Source organism: Chaetodon auriga, chromosome 24 (genome assembly GCF_051107435.1).
Source record: "Chaetodon auriga isolate fChaAug3 chromosome 24, fChaAug3.hap1, whole genome shotgun sequence".
NCBI classification, from domain to species: Eukaryota; Metazoa; Chordata; class Actinopteri; order Chaetodontiformes; family Chaetodontidae; genus Chaetodon; species Chaetodon auriga.
The window spans coordinates 779,593-800,899 of NC_135097.1; the positions used below are offsets into that span (position 1 = coordinate 779,593).

At 43.8% G+C, this 21,307-nt stretch overlaps 1 protein-coding gene across 1 annotated transcript; it reads left to right on the forward strand.

Annotated features, from left to right (window-relative positions):
• Positions 1–8,725: 8,725 nt before the first annotated feature.
• LOC143317401 (uncharacterized) lies at positions 8,726–18,132 on the forward strand. The gene is made up of 17 exons (XM_076725551.1): positions 8,726–8,771; positions 9,112–9,197; positions 9,770–9,994; positions 10,163–10,234; positions 11,740–11,848; positions 12,010–12,136; positions 12,577–12,817; positions 13,041–13,197; positions 13,970–14,057; positions 14,365–14,427; positions 14,624–14,826; positions 14,965–15,096; positions 15,488–15,675; positions 15,930–16,081; positions 16,771–17,007; positions 17,148–17,310; positions 18,040–18,132. Exons 1-17 carry the CDS (start codon positions 8,726–8,728, stop codon positions 18,130–18,132), a joined length of 2,382 nt encoding a protein of 793 aa, XP_076581666.1.
• Positions 18,133–21,307: the final 3,175 nt, after the last annotated feature.

Sequence of the window (21,307 nt, forward strand, 5' to 3'; positions counted from 1 at the left end):
AGACTCTATCTGCTCAGGAGGCTGAGGTCTTTTGGGGTGCGTGGGACACTCCTAAAGACCTTCTATGACTCTGTTGTGGCCTCTGCCATTTTTTATGGTGTAGTCTGCTGGGGGAGCAGCATCACTACAGCTGACAGGAAGAGGCTGGACAAACTCATCAGGAAGGCCAGCTCTGTCCTGGGATGCCCTCTGGAACTGGTGGAGGAAGTGGGGGGGGGGGGAGGATGACAGCCAAGCTGTCCTCCATGACAGACAATGACTCTCACCCCCTCCAACACACACTCACTGCACTGAGGAGCTCCATCAGTGACAGGATGCTACATCCAAAGTGTGTGAAAGAGCGGTATCGCAGGTCATTCCTCCCTGCAGCTGTCAGATTGTACAATAAAAACTACTCCAAGTAATCAGTGCAAGTCCAGGATCAGTCCATCCTCACCTCCTCCATCACCATCTGGTACGCTGCTGCCACCGCCAAGGACAAGGGCAGACTGCAGCGTGTCATTCGGTCTGCAGAGAAGGTGATTGGCTGCAATCTACCATCTCTTCAGGACCTGTACGCCTCCAGGACCCTGAGGCGTGCAGAAAAGATTGTGGCTGATCCCTCTCACCCCGGACACAAACTCTTTGAGCCACTCCCCTCTGGCAGGAGGCTGCGGTCCATCAGGACCAAAACCTCACGCCACTCTCACTCTTTTGTATATATACTGATGTTTCTAATTTGCATGCACTTCTTATATTAATCTGCTCTACTGATGCTGCTGTAATCTGGAATTTCCCCTCGCGGGACAAATAAAGGAATATTGAATTGAATTGAATTTTAAGCACAACATGCACTTACTATAGTTTCTCACACTCAGCCAGCAACATTGTGTGTAAGTTGTTGATGACATCTGTTCCAGGTCAGAACACTGTGGCGGCATATTTGGTGTTATTTTAAGCAACAATCAACACAGCAAAGCACATCATCAGAGATCGACTGCATTAATAATGTGTTAGAAATTACATGCTCCGTGGGTGGCCCTCCTATATACACGTATAAACTACTGTTATCATAAACCACATTTTCACTTAACATGATTTCAAATGAGCAAAGTTTCAGTTCACCATTGAGATCAATCAGTCTCTCAACAAAGCAAATCCCTTTTAATTGAGAGCAGTCGACTGAGCAGAAAGACTGTGTTCAGAGAGACTGAAAAAAGAGAAAACACCTCTGCGTCTCCTTCATATTGGCTCACTTATTTCACTTTCTATTATCTATTTTAAATTCTATTTCTATCACGTATTGTTTTTCAAACAACATGCCCACATGCATTAGACATAATCACTAAAGCATAATTTCACTCAAATTACAAACAAACACATTTCTCATTTCCCTCTAGTGGCATCTGTCTACACTGATAAGTTTAACTTTCTTTGTCCAACTTTTGACATTTCTGTCTTTCAGACTTCTGCTTCCAGTCCAAAACAATGGAGATGAATAACATTTAGCATGTAATGGTCACAGCACTGAAATATGACTGTTAAACTTCAACTAAACAGCAACACATCTTTCTATTTATAGACAATCAGCAATACTTTAATGTCTATTTTGTGACGCACTGGAAGCCAGTGCAGAGATCAGAGAACCGGTTTGATGTGTTCAGCTTTCTTTGTCAGAACGTGATTAGTCACATTCTGAATGATTATTGTAATTAAGTGGTTGATGCCTGCGTCAACCACTTAATCACACCACTCGTCTAAAACGTCAACAATGCTTTGTGGAACTGGGTGTGTCGTCCTTTTTGTCCCTGCTGCAACTACTACAAGTGATTTTATTGGCCTGACACTCGAGCATCTGTTGGAGTTATCCTGTGACAATGAACAGCACTTTGAAGGTCCGGGACATCTAAAGACTTGTCCAAGAAATGACAAATGGCTACACTTATATAGCACGTTTATCAAAAGCCCCTGACAAGGCTTTTGCTGCTCAGTCACCCATTCAACACTCACTCACTTTATGATGGGAGCAAGTGCACTTCCACATGTGGACAGGAGGAGGTGTGGATCAAAGACTGTGAAAGATTGATTATCTGTTGATGATCCTCCGATGAGCTCTCTTGTCTCCTGCTGAGCAAACAAGAGTACGACACTCTGGATGGAGGAGTGGTATAAGACCACCTGCAGCGTTTATTTGAGCCTATTTCTCCTGAACCCTCTCAGCAAGTGTAGTCGCAGCAGCTCTAAACAACCAGACCAGACCAGTAGAGGTGCTTGGAGGTGTAGGTTCACAGGAATTTGGAGGTTGGAGCCCTTTCCACACAGTCCCCATTGATGTAGAGTGGGGCAGGGTCTGCTCTGTGCTACCTACAGTCAATGATGATTTCCTCTGTTTTTGGGGTGGGGTGGGTTGGAGTGCAGTCACAGGTGTATAGAGCATAGAGTAATGGACTCAGCACACAGCTACATGGAGTGCCTGGAGAGACTGGGCCCAATTTAACAGTCTGTGGGCTTTTAGTGAGGGACTCCTTTATCCACAGGTGTGTGTGGGTGGGGGGGTTGCGAGGGTTATTCTAAATAGATGAGAGAGCTCATGAGTTTATTCCATCTAAGATCATACAGAAGATAGCATTTGAGCCCTGTGAAAACCTGCAGGTAAAAAGTCATCAGTCACAACAATAAACAATCAGTCACAACTAAAATACCTTTCAGACTATTTCTAGTTGACTTACATTCCACAGCACTTATGATTTTATTGTTGTTAACTGTAATTATTCTAATCAAGGCACAATACCTTACACTACGCCCTTACACTCAGCCAAGAACATCGGGTGACTAGTTTATGAGGTACCTGTCAAAGCTATTTAAGGTAATGCAATCACCATCTCACATAATCACTGACTGTTTTAATAACACGTATACACTGTCACACTTCTTCTAAATGCAACAGCCCACATTTCCCTTCATACCGTTCTGGACTGAGTAATTTGTTACATTTGCTGTTTTCCCAAATGCAAATGATACTTTCAAACTTCAGTGTTGGTAGAAGAGTGTTCGTGATGTGTGTGTTCAGAGCGTAGTTTATGTTGGTAATCAGTCTGCGTTGAGTGCACCTTTTGTGTAAGTGTGGTTTTGGAGCAACCCTGCAGTAGGATTTGTTGGCATGCTTAACGCTGGAGCTCATGAAGTACAGCAATACCTCCTTTTGTCGCATGAGAACAGTTCCTAACTCATCTGTAGATTCCCCTCTCACCAGACTTATCCCAGTCCCAGTCTGCAGCAGCTCAACAGTGATGACTAGCAGGATCCACAACCTTGTAGATAACAGACTGTGGCTTGAAAAACATCTGTGACGACCTCTGAACTCCACTCCACTCTTGTCCATACAGGAGAAGGAGAAGAATGAAGGTTGACATCTCTCCAAGACTGATCACCCTGTTATTGGCGGTGATGCCACTTCATGGCTATTATCTATCAACCAGGTAGTATATAGTATAGCTGACTTTTGTACAGTTTAGGACAGCTGAGTGTAGGTGGAATGATGAGTCTATTATGACATATTCATCAATGGGCTCAGCAAGTTCATAAAAGGTTGGCTTAGGTGCTAAGGATGAAACAGCAGTTCAGTGAAGCTAATCCCTCAAGGCATCAGGTTAGATGGTCGACTTTGTAAGAGGCTTAGAGAGACAGCTAACTGTCCCAAGTCTCAGTCCTTTTTGCACACATCCCCCTTGGATCTGGTACTTTCTGGCAACCTTCATGAGTCCATTTGGTCTTGTGTCATTCCATCTCCTCATGCTGCCTTGGTCACCGCTGGCTACAGAGACATGATCCCCACTTGATTGGGACTCTGGCTGAGAGGTGAGTTGAAGTTCTTTTTGCCATAACTGTTTAATCTCTGCTTTGGCTCCCGGGGGGGCCACTGCTCCTCTGTCTGTTCCTGAGCCCCCTGATGTTTCCTCCCTCCTGGTGGGCCACCATGATCTAGGTGAAGACTGTCTGCCCATGCATCATCCCTATGACTGTGATATTGACCTACTGGGAGCTCCCCTGCCTTCCAGCTGCCATTGCAATCTATCCCATCCAAAATTGGAATCCATGGAAAAGTGCATCCATGACTCAATGACTGCTGGGATCACCAGATCCTCCTCCTCCCCATCTCTGTTGCCAAGAACGACCAGACTCTTAACCCCTGTATAGATTTTGATTGCTTCAACCGAATTAAGGTTAGGAACAAATATCCTCTCCCTCTTTGATTTTGAGATGCTCCATGGCATGTCACAAAACTGGATCATCATAATGCCTACCTCTTGGTTTGAATCCAAGAAGTATATGAGTAGAAGAGATCATTCAACACAGCCCTTGGTGACATCAAATGTCTGGCCTTGCCTCTGGGTTAAACTAAGGCTCCTGCGGTTTTTCATTTTCTGGTGAAGAGCTCATCTCCATGACCATGGTGGAACTGTATGTCAGGCAGGTGCTCCAAAGACTTTTGGAAAGCAAACTTTGTCAAAGACGAAAAGTGTCAATCCCATGTTGACTCCCATGTTGGTTTCCTGGGCTACATCACTAAAAGCGGGAGGGTGAAGTCAGGCGGTGGTAGAGTGGCTGACACCATCTTCCCTAAATTAGCTGCAGCAGTTCTTTGGGGTTCCCCAGTTTGTTTCAGTGATCTGTCAGCAATTAAAGCCATGTTGCCGCGGTACTGAAAAAAACTCTCCTCCCCAACATTGCCATTTTGCTGAACCCCTCAAACTTTTGTGGCCTCTAGAGAATCACAGAGGTGACCAATGACTGAATAGAGAGTTCCGCACAGTGAGTCTTACTGATATTAAATTTGGGAAAAAGCAGACACCAATATCAGATTGGTATCATCAGATTGTGGGTACCAAATTCTGTACCAGGAGAGGGAATGCTGGATCAGTGCATTCCTAACAAGTTTTATCCAGTACCTATGAGGTTTTTGTGGTTGTGCAGACCACCACTTTTGTCTTTAGTTTTTTCACAATGACCTTGGGAAAGGCCATCATCAGTGCACATGGATTAGTTTACCTAAATCTTTTTTTAGACATTGTCTTAATTCTTGCTACATTCAAGTGGAAATAATATATCTTTGTCTTGATGTGGCAGTTAAAGCTGGTCTTCTCTTTCTTCTTTGACATCAACAAAGTAATCTGAGTTTTGTCTTTATTTAATCTCCCTGGGTGAAGGAGTTTTAACTCTCTGAGATTGGTGACTCTTTGTCATAGCATCAATAGAAGACACAGGGCCTCCACATATCTGACCTGGGGACACTGACATGAATGGACTGGAAGCAATACATAAACTGCCTCGAGTTTCACTGAGATTCTTTCATGTTCCTAGAAATAAAAACTTCCATCATGACAATAATTTGAAAGATGCAATAACTAAATTTTAAGTGGCTTTAAAACAAGAGAAATCATTCAAAATCAGATCTGCATTAATGTTTTAATTAAATTAATTGATTAATAATAGCTAAGTAATACTTTATCTGAAACCATTACTATATTGTAATTTCTTTAACATTTCTTTTGTCTTCTTGGCTGTGTTTCATCTTTGTTCCCGACTGGGCTGTGTGAAAAGGTGCAGAGGAAAAATGAAAGGAGTGGTAACAACAGGTATCACCACTGTTGACTCCACCCCCACCCCACCTCTTCTACCTGCCAGGGTGTGAAGAGCAGTGAGGATGCACTTAAAAAGAGAGAACGTGACAGAGACAGCAGCATCCTCCACAGCAAGAGAGAAACGGACAAACAGCTGCATAATCATCAGTCTCCTGAACATCAGCCTTCATCCTCTTCTTCCTCCATCAAACCTCCAGACGGTAAGACAACCTGCACAGTCCTCCTCTCTTCTTCTACCCCCCCCCCAGGTAATACTCAAAAATTGTCCAAAACAAATTCAGATTGTTTCTTTAATGTGACAGTGTGAAACCAGAAGATATTCAGTTTACTGCCACAGCAGACAAAGAAAATAGCAAATTTGTTCTGCCTCACAATTTAGAAGCTGGAACCAAAGAATGGTGATAACTTGTGTGATTAACCATTTATCAAAGTAGTCAATAGACTGATCCATTAGTCAATTAACTGTGTCGGATCTAGTCAAACAGGGGCTGAAAATAACAGATACTTTCATTATTGATTAATCTGACAACTGCACAGTCTCACAGAAGATGAAACCAGAAAATTTTGGCTGGGAAAAAAAAGTTTAAGATCAATTTTCTGTCAACCAAATGACTGATTAATCATCTACATGCTCTCTTTGGGATGACTTATTAAAATGGTTGGCTGACTTGAAACTGTGTTATTTTAATATTCAAACATTGTTTCAGCACTCATCAGGGTTAAAGATATGAACTGAGGTGAGAAAAACATGCAAATTGGCTGCTTTTCCAAAGGTAACTAGACTGGTTCTAGAAGACGTTCCACCTCTCATCCAAGAGGTGAGGAGTCCCAGGCATTTATTCTCTTGCCTCATGCCTCAGACTCCTCAGCAGTCAGTTAGACCTGAAGAAGCCTGTGCTACCTACAGAAGGTAGAACATCTTCTAGGACCACAAACAAGTCCAGTTACCTTTGGAAAGCACTTAGAAGTACCTCAGCCTGGATGAACGAGAATCTTTCCAGACAAGCTGGCTCATCACAGTTTGTTTTCATGGAAGTTACAACAGCAGATGTTAAAAACATTTGCAGTACTTTCTTTCTATCAGCTCTTTCGAGACACAGTGCTCTGGGTTCTTTAACTTAAATTTGACTGTAGAGTTATTTCTTGGATTTCTCCTTTAAGTTTAGATGTCCTGCATTAAAACCTACCTGAACTCACTTTCCCCTGTACCACAAATGAAATTTAAGTACCACAGTGTAATGATATATTTTTGACCTTTTCTCACTGTTAACCTTTGTTATTAATGGTCCTTATTTATTAAATTAAGCAATTAAGCAAGTATGCATTTTTTTCCAGTAGAAAAAAGAAAACTACTCTTATTCATAACATTTCATATAAATTAAAATAAAAAAAGTTACTTTTCTAGGGTATTAATTAAACTTGGTCCAAAAATACTTATATAGGCCACAAAAAATACCTTTATCAGATACAAAACACCTGCTGTTCCCACAGTTATGCTCAAATCCTCAATAACTTAAATGTTCACTGTTTACACTCTATGTCGGCCCACAGAAAAATAACAGCAGGCAATCAATAAAAACCAAACCCAGTTGCAGGCTGGAACGAAGCTCAGGTGCTGCGTGAAGAAACGTTCACTCACTTTAAGGGAGCCGCTCTTCCCGCTCCCAAGTGGCTCCTCAGATTTTATGTTGCTTAAATTGATTTATTACCAAAATAATGTAAAATTATGAGTACAATTAATTGCTAATGTACAAAACATACTTCATAGCAAATTTTACTGAATTTCCTGTGGTCACTAATTTTCTCACCTTTTAAGCGTTTTGTCTGTCGCGGCTCTGTGTGTGTGTGTGTGTGCGCGCGCGCGCTATGCCTCTGCGCCCCCCCCCCCACGTGCGGCTTGAACAGAAAAAAAGTCGGAAAAAAAGCGGCTCCTGCTGCGACCGACACATCGCTAACTCACTCACCCGCGGCAAACCAGCAGCTCAACTGTCTCCTTACGGTAACTGCGGATGATGAAGAACGAAGGTCCGTAACCTCCACACTCCGTCTGGGCTGGGAAATAAGAACGTCCACGCGGCGATGTGGAAAGTCCAAGTGCGATGGAGGAGGGAAACGGCGGCTCTTCCTCTAGACAGTGAGGCAACTATGCTAGTCCCCTCCCGCGGTGCATTGTCGGGAGCTCCGTGCTCGTTGTACCTCAAGCACTTGAACAACATTAGCACGCATGCTAACCGATAGTAAGCCGACTGAGTTACAGTTAGCTTTCAAACACAGCCTGTAGCGGTTTAACATCTTGTTCACAAAACGGTTAGGCTACTACCAAGTTTACTTTCCCTCACTTTTAGCTTAACTAGCTAGTGGCAAATCGCCACGCTAAAAAAAGCCACACGCGCTGCTGTCTGGGAGGTCAGACAGCTCTGTCGATCACCACGATACCCCCCCTCTCCTCTCCACTTGTCCCACCTCCTGGCCAATCATAATTAAGGAAACATGATGTCTCTCTACACTGACCCATTAGAGGCAGGTAACAAAAGAACACATTCAACAACATGATGGTGTGTCATGCCTCCTGTTGAGGGATGTACACATTTAACACATAGGGCGTCCAACTATTTTATGCTGCTGAATGCTGTTTGAACAAGAAGCCAAAGGATGACACTTTACTCTTAAAATGTGGAAACATTTGAATGAAAGGGTTATCAAAGCTTATTTTAAGATTTAAATACACTTTATTGTAAACTGAATACCTTTGGGTATTGCATGAGTCATTTAAAGACGTCACTTTGGACTCTGGGGAGCTGTGATGAAAGCACTCACTGCCTTTTAACATTTTGTAAACCAAATAAATGATTGTGACAATAATTTCTCGATTCAGTTAGAAAAGTTGAGCTGCTCTTCTAAGTAATGCCTGTTTGAGTGAGTGAATGTTGCAGCATTTACAAACATGACCCATCACATACATGGCGAGGTTTAGAGAGTGATGGAAAACCTGGAAAATCATGAACAAGTCCTGGAAATCTAAAATGTGGCTGTGACTCTGTCCAATCAAAGATGTCCATCTGTGTGTCTTCCAGCTCTCTCTCAGCTGATTGGCCGCCTCCAACATGCTCCGCCCCCTGCTCTTCCTGTCTGCTCTCATTGGGCTGGCAGGTAAGCACACGCTATTTTGAATCTTCAGCCACAAGACGAGTTGAGGGAGTTCAGTAGAAGCAACATGAACGAAGAGCAAACGATCTCAGAGCGAAGAGCAGAATGACTTTAAGTCCATCAGTAACTTTAAGAGCTGATAATCTGCCAGATGTGCAGAAACGTTGCTGACATCTGTTTGTTTCTAAGAAGAAGCAGTAACTGATGATGAGACACGAAGAGATTTGACTGATAAACAAACTCTGTTTTATTTTCCTTCATGAAGTCCACATTTGAATCCTTCTCTGCTGTCCAACCAGCTCACAGACAGTTCTGACCTCTCATGTGTCTCCATCGTCTTCAGGTGCTGAGCTGGTCAATGGTTCTTCAGTCGTCGACATCAGCAATTGTTCCATCACGTTTTATGGAAAGCAGTATGAAGAACTCTATGTGAGTAGGATGAGGCCTGATGCTTGAGAATGTCTTTGTTTGCTTCCATCTGCCGTCACTACCGATGCTCAGCGTCCAGCTGTGGTAGAGATGATGTGTGCAGACTGAGGGAACGTCACCAGTCGATGAAACCATAACCTGACGAGATCAAGACGCTGCAGATTCTGAGCCAGGTGTCGCAGTTGATCTCCTCCGAATGTAAAACCTCAGGGCATGATGGGAAACGGCTGACTCTCCCCTGATCTAAGAGCTGATTGGTTTAGATGTTGGATCAAACATGACGTTTCATAGAAACTTTTCATTTTGTGTTGAATTGGAGAGATTCTGACTGTGTTAGTCAGATTTTGTCCTCTGAAGGTTTATTCTGTTAACACGCTGAATGTTGTGTGGTCGATTGATTCCATCAGTCAGATCAATAATGAAAACCGTCGTCCTCTCATCGTGTCTTCATCTTCTGAATGTCTTTCATTGGAGAGCGAACTGAATGAAACCTCTGCAACTCTCTGAGTCAAAGTTCAGTTTTGTACAAAAGTTATTGTTGGTATTTTACTTCTTGTCTCTGATTTTCTCAGGTGAGCTTCGAGAGTCAACAGTTAGTCGTCTGTTTCGATGCCCAGTACGACGTTTCTCAACCTGCACAGGACTGTATTCTGGGGCCTCCAGTCGACAGAGAAAGCGCTGATATTGACACATACGATCCAACGAGCTATTATGAAAATCTTTACCGTGGCTCAGCAACAACCATTGTGAATGACCTTGAATGTGACATAGAGATCACTGACTACAGTGATATATCTGTGAGTGTTCCTCAGTGTCATGACTAAATACATTTGACCAGTGTTAATGTTCACTCAACACAAGTTAATTTTTAGGTATATAAAGGATTTGACATGAAAACCTTTTGAAAAAGCTTTTGAAGGAAACTTCCTAACAGTGTCTGTATCTCCTCTGTTGACTCTTTGCAGAGTACTGTCACTCTAGCTAACTTTGGGACACAAGCAGTGCTGCGTTTCTACCATAACAGCAATGGTCCATTCGTGAGTATAAGAAATACACAAATATTTGCATACATATAAATATGTTGACGGAATGATGTAAGGCTGCAGATGATTGATAAACAGTTACAGACTGTGTAGGAGCCAAAAATGTGTTTAATTTGTCATGAGGTTTATATGTGCTATTCACTGTTGTGAACACGGGTGTCGCTGTAAGTGTATGGGCTCAGGTACAAATGTAGGAGGATTCCTGTTGATGTCAGGTGTTAAACCCCGGAGGGGCAAACAGGTTTTGACTGCTGTGACGCCGAAACGATTGCTGGGAAGCTGAGTGTTTGGTCTATTGGTAAAAGAAGAAATGGTTGTTGTTCACGTTGAGCACATTAAAGCAATAAAGAAATTGTTATGCTGCAACGATGACTGCCTGTAGATTCTTGGAGGAAGCAACACACAGTTACAGTAATCAACCAAGCGAAGTGCGTCAACCAGGTCACACCGGGGTAAGACATCTCAGTGGCTGGTAAAGCGTGGTTATGCTACTGCGTCGTGGCGACGCCGTACCTACGCCGTTGACGCAGACCCCTACGCGGACCCTACGCCGTAGCCTGATGCGCACCTCCAAAAAATCCTGACTACGCATCGCGTCGACGCGTCGTGATGTGAACGTCGAGGACTGTGATTGGTCCGTTCAGAACGTAATTTTCGGTTCAGTAGCAGCTCTATGGTCGCAGCACAACAACGCCGCCATTTTCAAAGTTTCTGTGGTGAGAGCTACAAGAAAAAATGGACCAAGCCGAAGAAAGAATTATCGAGGAGGTACGCAAGTACGACCACCTCTACAACTAACAAGAGCCCCCCGAAACCATACAAAGACACAGCCACACCCCCCTAGCGGCTTGGCGGTGAATTGCGGAGCAACACGTTCCCTCGACGCAGAACTACGAATGCTCAGTGACGGCGTCAGGTGTACGCCGTAGGTACGGCGTCGCCGTGACGCAGAAGCATAAACCAGGCTTAACAGACTAGCTCCTTTAATAGGCTGTGTAGTTTTATGTGTGTGACGTCTGTGTCCATTGTGTTTTCCCGCTAATAGGTCCCACATAGAGCCATCTGCAAGCATCTACTTGCTCTCTCTCTCTCTCTCTCTCTCTCTCTCTCTCTCTCTCTCTATATATATATATATATATATATATATATAGTGTGTGTGTGTGTGTGTTCAAACTATGTGTTAGTGTGTTCAAACTTCGATTACGCAAAGCCAGCATCACTTACAAGGATTCTGACGGCTGGAGCTAAAAGTTCAGAGAGTCACCTTTCAAAAGACATCAAGACCATGCATGGACTCCACATGGGTCAAGAACAGCTTTCAGTTTCCTTGGTTCTGCTTTGGATGGCATTTTTGGCTCAATTTTACTGGAATGATAAGGGGTTTTAACAAGTGGGCATTTCTCTCATTTTTCCACAGAGTTTGGTCTGTGTTTATGTTAACATGTATGAATTCAGTCTCCTCTGTGACAGTAACACTGGTTGTGTTTGTTGCTGTTTAGACATTTAAAACTTTGGTTAATGGATCCACAATCGATACGTTCACCTTCTCAAGTACTGGAAGAACAAATATCGAGCGATCTGTCGACATCAGTGCATGCAGACACTCAGGTTGGCAAATCCACTGATTCCACAAATGAACCTCAGAGTCTGTGACAACTAAACTGAAATATTTTAACACTCCTGTTTTTGTTTGCTTTGGGTCACAGTTTGGAAACTTGTCAGTGAACTTTGACTTTTTAACCTGATGCAAACCTTTCGTCACCTTTCAGGTGTCATGTACGAATATGGAGCAAACGCCTCTGACCCAGAAACCTGCTTCAGTCTAACCTGTAATGACTCTGCAGTCCTCAGTACCACTCAGTGTGGCCCTCTGGAGTATTGTCAAGGCAATAACACGTAAATATATGTCCTACATATGAAGCTATATTTATTCAGGGAAGTTCCATTGAGGGCATCGCTCTCCTTTAAGTGGATCAGGACCAGGTTCGAACACAGCACAGTTTTCATTAACTGTGATGTGGTTACTGAGATCAAGTGTCCAGTGTGTTACTGGAGAACGTTCCAGAACAACAGTGAGACGTTTCCCTGGAAATGAACCAAATGTTGATTTTTCTGCTGAGTCCTTCAAGTCACTGCTGTTGGCTGACGTGAGCCAGGCCTGTGAAAACATTACAATCAAATATTATGTAGATAAATGCCTCAATGACGGCATGAACATGAACACATGAAGACTTCACTCCTGTAGTTTGTTTGTTTGAGGGCCCCCTGGTGGTCGCGGCCCTCAGCAGCAGCTGCTGATGGTGTTTGTTGTTTCTGTCCTTCTGTGCCTCCATCAGCTGCATTCTTAACCCCATCTGCACTGTGACCGGCCCCGCTGTCATCGACTTTTACGGTGATCTTAACACGGTCCAGGATCGGTGTGCGTACACTCTGCTGTCTGGTTCGACAGTCTCCGGCCTCACTGTGGTGGGGTATTTCCGGGAACGCCGTCGTAGAGATGTGAGCTTTTTGGACAGTGTGACACTGCAACTGGACGGAGAAGAAGATGTTCACCTGGAACAAGGGGGGATAGTTAAGGTAAGCTACCTACAGCCACAGTCAAGTCAGTGTGGACTTTGATCCCAAATCCTCGTCTCATCCTCTGCTGTGTCAGCTCTCATCTTTCTTCTCAGGGACATGAGAAGCACTTATTTTAATACTGGTGAACTCGGTGGTTGTTGCAGTGAAAACAGCCTGTTTGTGTGTGTTTGTGATGATTGAACCTGTGTTTCCTCCACTTTGTCTCTCTGCTGTGATGCAGCTGGGAAACACAATGCAGACCATCAACGGCTCGACTGTGCTGTCAAACGGTGTGGAGGTCTCTGAGGACCAAACTGGAGTCACTGCTGTGAAGACAATCGGCAGCAACACTGTTTCTGTTTTCTTTGATGGCAACACTGCACAGATCTTCTTGACAGGTACAGAAACTGAAATCCTACCACTCACCACACGGGAGTAATGATGACACTCATTTGGGGCATCAGGAATGTCAGCTAATGCCTGGATCAGACTATACAAATCTATCCTGATTTTGAGATGATTTTGTTGTGGTCGATGAATCACCAGCGTCCTGGCCAATGATGAATGAAAGTTGGGGGTGTATACCCCTGTAATGTGACATACAAAACGACCTGTCGTGCAGCATCTGGGATGCCCCACAACTTCCTGAAGACTCACATCTAATCTGACATCTCCCACAACATGTTCCTATTAGTTCCTAGAGTATTGATAAATCAGGTGCTCTCTCCAGAGTGCAGTCAGGACAAGCATGATGGAGAGGAGGAGGAGGAGGAGGGTTGCTGAGGTTGTTGCTGTTGGGTGGGACAGTGAAACAGAGGCAAAGTTCATTGAGCTGTGGCAACAGTACCCCTGTCTATTTGACATTTCCTCAAGGAAATGTGCTGTCATAACATTATCCCCGGTCCAAACTGTGGGAACATGCTTACCATTACTCCAGTAGACGTGCTGTGATTGGTCAAGGTCATACATATAGTCCTGTCAGTCACCCAACCAAGACATGGCAAGAGTTTATGGCACTGTGGTCGTTTGTTGTGACACGTTGACCATCGTTTAAGACAAGAAATATTGTGCAGTCTGATCCTGGCACAAGTTAAGCTTTAGTGAGCTGCTGTTCATCCACTTTAAAAGTTGATACTGATCTAACACACATTCTTTCTCGAATCTGTCCAGGACCTGCTGGACAATATCAAGATCTGGGGGGCCTGTGTGCCAACTCCAGCACGTCTTTGAGTGATGAGAGACTTCCTGGAGACAACAAGTAAGGCTTCAATCACAACCCACTGAATACTGTTGGTCACAGGGTTCAATGTACTTGTCTCTCATTGAAATTCAGTCTCTGAACACATCTCAACTTGTCTGGAACGTTAATGTTTCGGTTGACTCTGACTTGACTTTAAACGATCTGGACGCCTCTTGAAAAGATGAAAGGTTCCTTTGACTTGTGGACTGAAGCAACGATACAAAGCTCATATGAATCTATAACACTCAGAAAGTGTGTTTGTGTGCATCTGAACAAGTGCGAGCAGGGTATCAGTCCTGACTTTGTGTTGTGTGTCGCCCCCTAGCTGTGAGGTGCTGTACAATGACACTGCTGACAGTTCGATCAACTGCACCACGATGACTGAACAGTAAGCAGATGAAACAAACTCTCTGTATTCTACTTTCATGTGTGCTAAATGTCATGTTACATCACGTTTCATGTCATGTGATGTGAGGAGGGATGGAAGATGAACACACCTGAACTCAGATGATCCACCTGTAACTCAGCACTGATTGGACGTCATCCTTCATCTCTCTTTCTGTCTCTTCACATCTGTGGAACAGCTGTAATCTCCTGAATGACCCGGTCTTCACCAGCTGTCACAACCACATCGATCCAACCCCCTACATAGACGCCTGCATCGACACTTTGTGCAAATACTCTGCTGTGGACGGTCTTGACTGTCAGTTCCTGGATGCCTACGCCAGACACTGCAGCCTGCAGATCAACGACACAGTGGACAGCTGGAGGTCAAAGGCCGGCTGCTGTAAGACTTCTCTCACTTCACATCAATTCAGTGAAGCTTTATCAACATGTTTTGAATAACAGAATCTAAATTAGTGCTGTTTCATTATTGCAGTTTGTGTCATTATTCTTTCCATGTGTCTCTCTGTCTCTCTTTCAGCCTCCCCTCAGCCCTTCTGTCAGGGAAGGATCTGCAGTGATCATGAGTTCTGTGCAGAGACCATCGGTGGTGAACTCGGCTGCTTCTGTCGGGCCATTTTTGCCTTCCCGTACAAATCCAATGACACTTTGGGTACGACAGCTGCGACACGACACCATGACTGACTGGTGCAGAGTCCTGATCCTCAGAGGATGGAGGGTTTTCTCACAGGGAGACTTGTTTCACACAGCTGAGCTGTTGTGGAGCTGATGATAACTGACCTTCAGCACTCAGTTTGACTGAATGTTTGTTATCAGGAGCACAGATGAGACTTCATTAACTCAGCCCTTTTTTTTCACTCTTATGGTATCAAACCACAAAAACTGGTAGTTTGGTTCCAAATGAAAGAACCGACAAAGGTCACCAAAGCAGGATTGAATGGTTTGACTTGTTTTTGTCCCTCATGGTGTAAGTGTCTGTCCTGTCTGTCCTCTCTAACATGGTCTTGTATTTGTCTCCCTCGTCTGTCCTGCTGGACGTTCAGGTGACCCGACGGTCTGCGAGGAGAACTCAGCTTCACTTACTCTGGTCGGGTGTCTCCTGGAGGAGAGAGGCATCGACTACACAACCTTACACCTCAATGACCAGAACTGCACAGGTCAGATGGATGAGGTTGACCACATGGTGACCTTCAACTTCGACAGCAGCGACCCCTGTGGGACGGAGGTCACGGTGGGTTCTCCATCACGTCTTTACTCTCAACAAGCAGCCAAATGTCTTCCAGCACTCTGCTGAGCTTCTCCTGCTTTCCTCCAGTTCGGGATCTTTCTGTGGGTTGGGCTTCAGCTCTGACCTCCTTGGTTTCTAGTGATGATGGTCATCTATGAAGCTTATTCTAGCCAGTCAACACCTCACAAATGTAAGGATGTGATGAATTTGTGAGGAACTTGTGCCATTACAACATCTGAATCTCTATGAACCTGCAGGCAAACAACAGCCTACTGATCTACAAGAATACAATCACGGGCCACAACAGGTCCTCTGCCATCATAACTTATGAAGACCAAGTCTACATTGACTTCTCCTGCTTCTACACTCAACCAGATGTCGACACTATGACCTTCAGTATCAAGGACAGGTGAGTGCAGGTTGTCAACTTTGTGTTGTGCAACTTGTTGGGAGGAGAACGGAATGGAATGAATGTGACAGTTCTAATCATTGACTCTTAATTATATGTAGAATATAGCAAAGTATATACGTACATTATATATTTATGTATGTCATATATGTACATATTAGTAACAGATAGCATATGTACACAATACAGCACTATTGATTTAATAATAATGGAAGTATGACTAATAGCAGTAGTAGTTGCAGTGGATGTCAAGCAGGGGCGTGGCAGGAGACATAGCTGTAATCCACAATCCAGGTTCAGCCACAATCCATGGGAACCTGCGAGATGACTCCAGGGAAGAAGCTAAGTTAGTAACAGGCCTTAGTAGGACGTGAATGCATGCAGATGGAGAGGAAGAGAAGAACAGAGGAGCTCAGTGTAGCATGGGACGGTCTAATCCGATAGCAGCATTAGTAGGGGATCGTCCAAAGCAAGCCTGAGCCAGCCTTAACTACAAGCTTGGTCAAAAGCTTTATTGCCTTTCTTATGGGGACAAAATACAAGTCCCCCTAATGTCAATCATTAAATTTTAGGGTCAAGAATTGGGTTACAATTAGGTTAAAGCTAGGGTCAGGACAAGTCTCTGTCTATGTAATGTCCTGAAAAATGATAGAAACACAAATGTGTGCGTCTGTTTGTGTTTTGTGCAGCTCTGTGATACAGCAGATAACATCTGGATTTTGGAATTACACTCTGACCATGAAAGCCTACACCAATGCCGGTCACACACAATCTGTGGACTCGTTCACCGAGGTCCAACTGAACCAGAAGATCTGGGTGGTGCTGGAGACTGATGGGCTTGACGACAGTTTGATCGCTGTGGTGACAGACTCCTGCTGGGCAACCAACCAGGCTGGGAGTCTGAGATACAACCTGATTGAAGATGGGTGAGACGCGCATAGAGAAGGCAGCTGGTCTATGCTGTTCCAAATGAATCAGAAGCAGGGACTCATTAATAAATGTGCTTCTTGATTCCTGAAAGCAAAGTGTGCTCTGATGTGATGAGTGTTTAACTGTTTGTGAGCAGCTGTGCGAACCACATGGACCCGACGGTGAAAGTGGAGAGAAACGGAGAAGGAAAGTACAGCTCTTTCTCCTTCAACATGTTCCAGTTCACTAGGAAATCTGGTGACGTCTACCTGCACTGCAAACTCCACCTGTGTGCTGAACAGAGCCACAGCTGCACCCCGGTACGCCTCCCAAACACACCACACACACACACTCGTGAAACCAGCTGCTCCTCCCTGGATTACAGTTAGAACAGGGTGTCTGCCGGCCTGGTGGTTAACTCACGTACCGCAATCTGTGATGGCAGCGTCCCCGGGTCGATTCCAGCTCAGGGCGTTCATTCCACATTCATCCTCGTTTCCTGTCACCTGTATATTTTCCTCTTCAGAATAAATGCATAAATGCCCCAAACAATCTTGATTAAAAGCAGTTAGAAGAGCAGTTACAGATGTGTCAGCTGCTGCTGAGCTTCCATCACCTCCACCAGAGACCGTCTGTTTCCTGTTGCTTTGTTCACTCTTCTAGTCCTGACCTGCATCACATGAACGCCCTCACTCTCAAACACTCGCTGCTGCCGTAACTAATTTTGGATCATCCAGAAACAGTTGATGGCTTTTTTTTTCCAGTTGTTCTCCAGAAATCACAGCTGCCATCAGCCAATCAGAGTGTCTGTCAGTCACTGTGTGTATTTAGACTTACATTTCTAAATACTTTCTCCCATTACAATAAGAAACGTAAAGGCTTGACAGAGGAGTACTTTCTGCTCACTGTTCCAGTGTAAAACATGTAGATGTTCAAACTGAAGGACACGAAAGGTGAGATGTTTGCTCTCAGCAGCATCGGTCCACCATGAATGGATCAGTGTTGATCTTCCAAAGTCTGGACTTCATCTCTCTGTCTTGAACTTCCAGGACTGTGGTGGAGCTACTCGGAGACGCAGATCTGCCACGCTGAAATATGAAGATGAAGCCCCAGCCTTCATCACCATGACCTGGACTAATTAGGTAAGATACAACTCTGCTGCTGACTGGTGACATCAGAGCAGCTGACCAATGAGGTGACAGCAGTCCTGCTGACCAGTGAAGGTGTGGTCGACCAAAACACCTCAAGTCCAGCTCCAAAATCTCCTCTTTGTGTTGATGCAGAGGTGATGTGAGGTGAAGTCCAACCTCTGAATGTGTTTGAACAAGCAGGATAAAAGCTGCTTTAGTCATGTTGACCTCTGAAACAAAGCTACAGGATCATCATCATCATCATCATCATCATCATCATCATCATCTGTGGCCACCACTGCTGTATGAGAGTCCAATAATAAGCAAAAGGAGCCTCATTGTGCCTTCAGCCAGAGAGAGAACTAGATGCTGCATCTCTATCTACTAAATCAACCATCAGACGAGCAAACAGAGTTCAACAGTTTCCTCTTTATCAGGCGTTGGTGGCAGGTCAGCAGTGGGCGGGTGGCGCTCTCTAGTGGTGAAAAACGTGGTCAACATGTAAATGTGTTACTCAGAGACGCTCATGCTTTCAGACCGGTGGAGACGGATCAAAGAGAGTCAGAAGGAAGAACCGTGACATGAGTGATGTTTGATGATCCGATGTAGAAAGTAAGATGTGAGTCTGACAGGGAGGACAGGAGGGTTTTTCTGCTCAGCTTTCAGACTCATCACAAAACAACAGAATGAAGACAGTTCAAGAGTCACACATGCTGACTTCAGTCAGGATGCAGGTTTGGAGAAAAGTCATCACTCACACTTTGGTCTGCTTGTCTTCTCAGGTGGTTTCCACGGTGACTGGGACCGACCAACAGGCTGTCCACCTTCACAGCGATTGACTGTTGCTCGGTCCTGATCCAGAGCCCGGGCGAGTTCATCCTGCGCTCTCAGAACGACATCTCCTGAAAGGATTAGCTCAGTCCTCACAGCAGATTTTATGCAACTGGAAAACACTCTTTTGATTTCACCTTTTTTCACTGAAATAAGAAACAGTATAAAATCATCATTATCAAGAACTATATGGTGAAGGGAAGTGTGTGAGGAAGTTTGGCGTGAATTCCAATCATGTTATTCATGGTGTCGTATGTCTACTCTCCTACTAATCACAATAATCAGATGGTATTCAGGAACTCTCAGGGTGATTAATGATAAGTATAAGAACAGGTTCCATGTTGAAGACACTTCTTAGAAAAGAGGCAGTGATGTGGACACCACAGTAGAACTTTAAACTGCTTTATATGCACTTCTGTTCTTTTTCTGGAGACAGCAGTTTCTGTCAGCTTGTGCCTGTAACATGATATCAGTTCATCACATCAGCTCACTTTGATCCGTGGTTGAGAAGAGAAGCTTTGACACTACAAGGTTTAGAAGTGATCTCTGAGGAAAACAGTGAATTCAGTGCAAACGCAGCATCAACACTTTGATGATTTACAGATTCCAGGTCAGTCAGAACTGATCTGTGCAGCCTCACTGTACCAACAATGTCAACACAAGACTGGATCCTGCTGTCATTCTCAGAGACATTCACAGGTTTTCTAATACAAGCTGCAGCTCAGGACACCGACTAAAACGAAATCTGAACTCTTTAATAACTTTAAAAACTTACCCTTATTATTGTTGTTGTGAACGCTGCTTCCAAAACCTCATTTTGAATCATAAACACAAAATATCTTCTTTTATAACTCAAAATTATGTTATTGCACCTCAAATTTAACTGGCCAACAACAACATATCACATAAGTTAAAGCCTGAGAAACTGATTCTTTCAAATAAATCTCAACTGACAAACTGCTGCTTTCATAACACTGAGATGTGGGTTGTGCTGTTTATCTTTATTATGTTACTGTTATTTCAACCAAAAAAATCAATAAAAAGGTTTGTGGGAAAAAATATGACTTTGGGTAATTTCATTTCTTCATCAATTCTTCTGGAAATTAAGTCATTTATTGATGACATCATCAAAGCTTCTTGTATTTACTTGTCGTATCTTATAGTTAATTTGTTGCTGTTTAAGTCCACGTCGCAAAATGTAGCAGAAACATTTTGAGACTGCTGCCTGTCACTCACTTTTCCTGATCTCAGTTTTTACAAAGGTGCGTCTCTTTATTGTAATGACCATAATAATTATCTTTTTTATCTTACATCAGCGTGTTTGTTCATTATATGCTGTGTTTTTGAGTGCTTTTAAACAATTTCCATGATAGCACTTCAATAGAATAAAACAGTTCTGAAAGACTTCAATATTTCAAAATACTGTACAATATATTCAAAAACGAATACACCAAACAATCTTCTAAATGTGCCTAAGAGTAAACTGGTGCTTCCTCATAACCACATGACAATAGTTTGGCTTTGGGGAGTCATTTATTAACTGGGTCAAGATTGTGGACGCCTGACCTTGAGGCAACGGACAAACCTCACCAAGTTTCACAGTGCAGAGGAGGACCAGCCAAGCACGCCTACTCCGTCCCTCCCTGTTCACGTTCTTCGTCGAACCATTCGCTGCAGCCATTCATCAGAGCTTCCACATGAAGGGAAACCACACACCCAATACACGTCATAAGATCAGTCTCTATGGAAACAATATATTGCTGTTTTTGCAATCACTCGTGGCTACGACAATCATTTAAAGAATACTCTAAAACTTCTGATTGCTCCATTAATTGGAATAACCCACACACCACCTACCCCTTTATGCACAGGTCACATCATGTATTTAGGCATTAATGTTTCCCCCAGGCTGTCAGAGCTGCTTCACTTCACCCCACTACTCAAAACATTAACCTTCCACCATCCTTTATGGGCAGAATACCCACCGTTAGAATGACAATACTTGCTAAAATAAATAATGTTTTGACAGTGATTCCAACCCACCCCACCCTCTCCTGGTTCACCAAGAAACAAACTGGTAACCCTGCAAAAACTGAAAACACAAGGAGGACAAGAAGCACCAAATGTTTACGATCACTCTCTAGCAAATCAACGCCAATACATATTCAAATAGATCCACCCCAATCAATCAGACCACACGTGATTAGATATAGAACAGTTTTGGAAAGATATTCAGATTTCAGTTTTACCTTTTCTCAGTCAGCCTAATAAACACCATCCTTGTTTAACCACATTAAGCACAGTCTGGTGGAAATTCCACAAAATCACAAGGACTGCTTTTGCACCATCTAATTTC